The sequence below is a fragment of the Neoarius graeffei genome, chromosome 6 (genome assembly GCF_027579695.1).
Source record: "Neoarius graeffei isolate fNeoGra1 chromosome 6, fNeoGra1.pri, whole genome shotgun sequence".
NCBI lineage: Eukaryota > Metazoa > Chordata > Actinopteri > Siluriformes > Ariidae > Neoarius > Neoarius graeffei.
Window position 1 is genome coordinate 80,263,804 of NC_083574.1, and position 6,000 is coordinate 80,269,803.

The following is a 6,000-nucleotide window of genomic DNA, read 5'->3' on the forward strand; positions in this document are numbered from 1 at the left end:
AGTTTTACAGTGTCTATTTTGGTTTTCTATGGGTTCTCTAGTTTCCTTCTACTTCATAAAACATCCCAGTAGATAAATTGGCTAAATTGCTCCAAGCTCTGAATGTGTGTGTGAATGTGTGTATTTGCATGCTGCTCAGCAGTGAACTGTATTCTTGACTTTTTCCAGTTTTCTTGAGAGAATCTCCAGATCCACCATAACACTCCTCCCTCCTAATCCTCATGCCAGCATGGCGTTGAGCCCCTTAGTGCCATGAACTCTGCCATCTCTTATGGTTTTGCCTGAGTGCCAGGATGTCCTCCAGCCTCAAATTAATCTGCTGAAGGTCTTGGCAAATGGCATCATTACAATGGGTGTGTGGTCAGCTGCGAGGGCATCTCCATCCCACCATTGGCGGATCAAACTCATAAATGGCTCTTGTGGGGTGGTCATCTGTGCAGCACAGGACATGTCTGAGCCAACGAACATGGTGCTGTGAGATGGTACAGAGGATATTTGATTGGTTAGTCCTCCGGTGGAGCTCCTTGTCGGAGACACGGTCATACCAACGGACCCCCTCAATGGTCCTGAGGGCATGGGTCTCGACACCGAGAACATGGGTGGCCATGGTCTTGCTGAGAGGCCAAGTTTCAGTGCCGTAGAGCAGCACAGACAAAACTGCAGCATTGTAGACCCGTAGCTTGGTGTGTCAGGAGATATCACGTCGTCTCCAGAGTGGTTTCCAAAGGCTTCTCATGATGCAGTCCACATCGCCTATTGATCTCAGTGAGAAGGTTGCCATTGTTAGCGACTTCCGATTGCAGGTAAAAAAAAAAAGAAAATGACGTGACGAATGCAATGTGATCGGTGCCAATGACTATGGATGGTGGGTCAGAACTGTCACCTATATGCATCAGCTTGGTCTTGGACCAGTTGACACGTAGCCCAAGCCTGGATGCCTCCTCACTGAAAGCATGAAGTGCTCCATTCAATTCTGCCAACGAGCAGCAGAACAACGTTGTGTCATTGGCATAATCCAAGTCCGTCAGGCGGTAGTCTCTGAGCTGGACACCTGGGAAGCAGTTGTAGACTACAGTCATCAGGTGGTATATGATGCAGTTGAACAAGTCAGGGGGCGGCCACACTGCCCTGGTGAACTCCGGCAGAAATTGGGAACCAGTCAGAATCCTTACCGTTGATCTGAACACAGTTCTCAGTGCCGTCATAGAGCATCATGAAGAGTGTGATTAGCTTTGGTGGGAGGGCTATGGGCGGGTATGGATGCCAAAATCATTAGAATGCCAGAAAATACCCTCAAAAAGTAAATTGATTCCTCTGTGGTGGTTGTATACGAGAGGGTCACCTTTCCTCTTCCAAAATGGGAGGATAGCACCATGCTGCCAGTTGTCTGGCAGCTCCTCCATCACCCACACATGGTTGTTGATAGTGACCAGCCAGTTGATCATGCATTCCCCGCTCTCCTTGAGGAATTCAGCAGTGATGCTGCAGATACCTGGGGCTTTATTGTTCTTGAGCTTGTGGAGGGCCTTCACTACCTCGTGTCTGCAGACCAGGTTGGTGTGGCAGTCATGGCTATAATTGGTAGTGGAGGCAGCAGCAGCGTGAAGGTCTGGATGGGGTGGTGGAAGAGGTTGCTGGAAGTGCTCCTGAAAGTGCTCAACCCACTGGGCAAGACAGACATGTTCAATAGTCATGATGTCATCATCTTTGGACTTCATATGGGTGACCTTCTTGCGAGGACCACTACAAGCATCATGAAGGAAATGGTAGACCAATCTCTGATCATTGCAGTGGGTGGCATCTTCCAGCCTTGCCCCCTTGATGTTCCAGTATCTCTCACGGTCGATCTTTATGGCAATGTTATGGGTCATGTTCAGTCAATGATACTCGGGCTGATCACCATGAAGACGGGCAGCATTATGTTCTTCAATGATGATGAGGGTGTTGTTGGAGATCCAGGGCCGCTGAGCAGTGGTGGTAGGGCAGCCAGTGTTCATGGTGGTCACCTTGTTAACTGAGTAAGCTAGACCAGTCAGTAATAACTTCAGCAGCCAACGCGATGTATCTGTTGGAAATGGAGCAGTTGTACTGAATATGAATGGTTGGGCCATGAAGCCAGGATGAGTTGGCTCAAGGTTGGTGCCTATTGACAGGGTTGGCCTTCAGGTGTGATCTCAGATGGGCAACAAGGAGGCAGTGATCAGTGTTGCCGGGCTGAGTGCCACAATAAATGCGACAGATGGTAATGCTGGATTGCCAACAGTGACTGATCAGGACGTGGTCCAGAGCTTGTCGCATCACTCTGTCATTGCTATACCAAGTTCAGTGGTGTATACACTTCCTTGGGAACCATGAGTATGCAACAGACATGTTAGTGTCAGTGAAGAGCTGGAGGCATTGGTGGCAGGGTCCACAAAGTTGGTACCAACAGTGGAGGAGTAATTTCAAGTGTGAGAGCCAAGGGTAGCATTGGTGTCAGTGAGGAGAATGGAGAAGTCATGTGGAGGAACACACTCAAGAATGGAGTGAAGTTGATTGTAGAAGGTGTCCTTCTCCTGGTCATCTGCAGTGTTGGTTAGAGCATAGGCAACAGTGATGACAACAGTCATTCATAGGCTCCCAGCTAATCAGGGAGTGGTGTGCAGTTCTAGGTAGGGCCAGTGTTACTCCGCCATGTCCCCTCCCATCGAGTGGTCCGCTCCAGAGGAAGATGTGGTCACCAGCTGTACACTCGTCGCTATCCGTCCAGTGAACCTCACAGAGACCGGCAAAGGTGGTGATGTAGATGGAGAGCTCATGGAATAGAAGGGTGGCTGCACCAGTATGGAGAAGGCTGAAGATGTTCAAAGTTGCGATGCGGATGGTGTGTCGTAGATCCATGAATTGTAGTCTGTTGTTAAGAGACAAGGGTTGATTCTGTTGAAGCTCAGTCCTGTTATCTCTGGTAGGTGTCATAACAGGGAAGGTTCATCTGGCTGGGGTGTTAACCCGACGCAGACTAGACAGGTGGTGGGGCTGCCACCTTAATACCCAGCCATGGGGTGTCCTGGCCAGCTGTCGTGGACAGGGGTAAGATTGGACTACTCCTTCATCTGGCCTCTTCCCTTTGACCTGTCTGGCTTGGGTGACCCTACCAGGAGCAATAGCTCTCAGTTTTATCAAGACACACAAGGCCCTCCACAACAACAAGGTGGTAGTTGGCAGAGGGCCACCGTAACACTGACCAGGAGAAAAAGGTTAAAAAAAAAAAACTCTGGTGCATGGTTTTGACCAGTGTGTAACTGGTACAAAAAGCAGAATAAACTACAGTATGTTCAGTGAAAATTTAGGTTCACTTTATTTTTGGGTAGAGAAAAAAAGTGTGTGTGTGTGTATGTTGTGTGCTGCTTGGATGAGTTGTGCATGATTCTTGGTTGAATAGGTGTGCAGATCTGTTCGCAAGGGATATTTTATTACTCTGTTTCTGGAATGATGTAGCGAATTACTACATAAAAATAAAACAACACTTTGCTTCTTTCCACAGCGCTGGTGTCAACTTTGCAGTCCTCCAAGCAACTTACCTTTGACCCAGAAGCAGAGAACTAAAAGGCAGTTAATGACATCAGCTGTTTGACAAAGTTAGCAGCACTCAGGAACATAAACTATACAATATTGAACAAATAGTGCCATTGTCTTTTCACATACAAATGGAAAAAAATATATTTGCTAATTTTATAAATAGAAGACAAATAATACTCTGAATGACCAGGACTCTGTCTGATGGAACATGTTTATTCTGTGCAAATTATGAAACAGTTTACTGCTACATGAAACAAATTTGAATTTCTTGATGATAAGGGGGAAAAAAAAAAACTACTGTGACCTGAAAGACTATAAATAAGTTAACCCATCTGTGCCAACATTGAATGCCTGCCAACTTTATTAGCTTGTAAGAAAACAGATTGTAATTGCACAAGTGCCTTAATCACAGTAGTCAGGACAAAGCCATGTGCTGATGAAACACAAGACCTTGCTGTGACCTTGACCCTGTTAAGCTCAATTTCAAAAGCGAATCAGTCCATCTGCTGATGACAACAATAAGTATAAATCCTATGAACCAAACACTTGTTCTTGAATGATCTCACTAACGAGAATCTTAGACAGGTATATGGTCAGATAGATGGATGGACAACCTGAAAATATAAGAATGAGCCCCCCTCAAGAAAGTGAACTAACAATGCTTTCAACCTTTTGGTCTTGCAATTTTGCATTTGTAATTTGTCAGATATTGGCTTTGCTGGTCAGGTAAAGCACTCATTTAATTTAAGATATAATATAAAATAAAAAGTTCTGCAAGTCACCACCTCTGCCTCCAGTGTCTCTTTCTCACAATCAAGGGTGTTTATGTGGTATTAGACCAGGGGAGAACACTGTTAGACCAAAGAAAAAAAAAAAGATGTACCACTCTGAAGAGGTGATGGGATACCTCACAGAGAGACAGACTCTCAGACAGAATGTGCCACTCTCACATTTCACTGTCTCAATGTCCTGATTCATTGAGACAGGTAGGATTCATGATTAAATATTATTATGTTAGTTTGAGTTATTTAGCCATTTTAAACCAACATCTGCATGCAGTGCACGCAAAATGCGCAAGATGATTACATATATGCCCCATGGGACTGCATAACAGTTACACACTTCTGGACTAAAATCACTTAGGAACTATTTCATTTTCTAAATCACAACATCCCACTGTGCCCTTCACTATCCTTACTAGGAGATACATCTGGAATCAACATCACAAAAGAAAACAGCAAAAAAGGAAAATAAACAAAAATGTAGTCTATAAATTTGTGGAGACCATAAATAACTGGACATTCATTTAGTCATCAGTTCTTAGTTTTAGCTCTAAATTCACAATTCATAATAAATTTTGCATTCATACATTAAAATGTGCAAAATAATTGTGTAAAATTTGTATAAAAATTTACAAACATTAGGGTTAGGTTTGAATTTGTGATCATAGCGCTCCAATAAATTTTGTACAAGATAATTTTCCTTGAATACCATAAAACCCATCTGAATCATGGAATGTGACATTTCTTTTCCAAGTAATGGAAAGTGTCTTTTAGGCATAAGATAAAGGAAAAAAATTGAGTGAACATGGACATCATTAGGCTCCAGCTTGCCTGCGAGCTGCGACCCTGTAGAACAGGATAAAGTGGCTAGAGATAATGAGATGAGATAAGGTTATGAATGTACACTCTTCAAAGGAATGTGTAGAAAAACAACACATTATCTACAGTACTCTAGTTTACACATTGTGTCAATATTAAAATCCTGTTGGAAGAATTCACATTTTTATACATATGACAATCATTTCACTATGTGAAACACTCAGACAAAGCAAAATATGTGCGGCTTAGTGGTCATTGAACACATTGAACATCCTCTCCATTTCTCAGAGATGATGTGAACAACACTCACTACGTTTACATGCACATAGAGAGAATCGAATTTCTGCTGTTGCTCGACTGAAATCGAAGTTCAAAATGCCATGTATACACCTTAATTCGGCTGAAATTGAACCGAACTTGATTTCTCGGAATCGAGCTACACGACCTAGTTTATGCGATTTCTGCCGAGCTACTTTGTGCATGTGTACCCTATCGAGCTAGCTGTCGAGCTACTTCCGGAAGTGACGAGTGACGAGACCACAAGCGGGAAACACAACAGCCTCGGTCGGCATGACAACGGCATGAATCTTTTCTTTTTGTGGCATTGTTTGCACTGTTAAAATTTAGCTCACTTACTGTATCACCAAATACATCTGTACAGCTGTTGCATAGCTGTGAATTGTGTACATAAACAAGTCATTGTATTTGTGTACGTGTGTGTATATATATGTCCAACATCTGAAGAATGTCAATAAAAACAAAACAATTGAACTTTTTGTGTGTTTATTAAGACATAAGTTAAATTGTAAGCAAAAAAAATATATTTTTTTGTAAGCAAAAA

General features: G+C 43.3%; 1 protein-coding gene across 4 annotated transcripts in view; it reads left to right on the forward strand.

Annotated features, from left to right (window-relative positions):
- LOC132888099 (sodium- and chloride-dependent GABA transporter 2-like) overlaps positions 1–4,342 on the forward strand; it is a 38,783-nt gene extending 34,441 nt beyond the window's left edge. For all 4 annotated transcript variants that reach the window (XM_060924088.1, XM_060924089.1, XM_060924090.1 and 1 more), the window contains one exon: positions 3,524–4,342. In XM_060924088.1, the coding sequence (XP_060780071.1) occupies positions 3,524–3,613 (90 nt within the window). In that variant the 3' untranslated portion in view covers positions 3,614–4,342. The remainder of the gene's footprint in view (positions 1–3,523) is intronic.
- Positions 4,343–6,000: the final 1,658 nt, after the last annotated feature.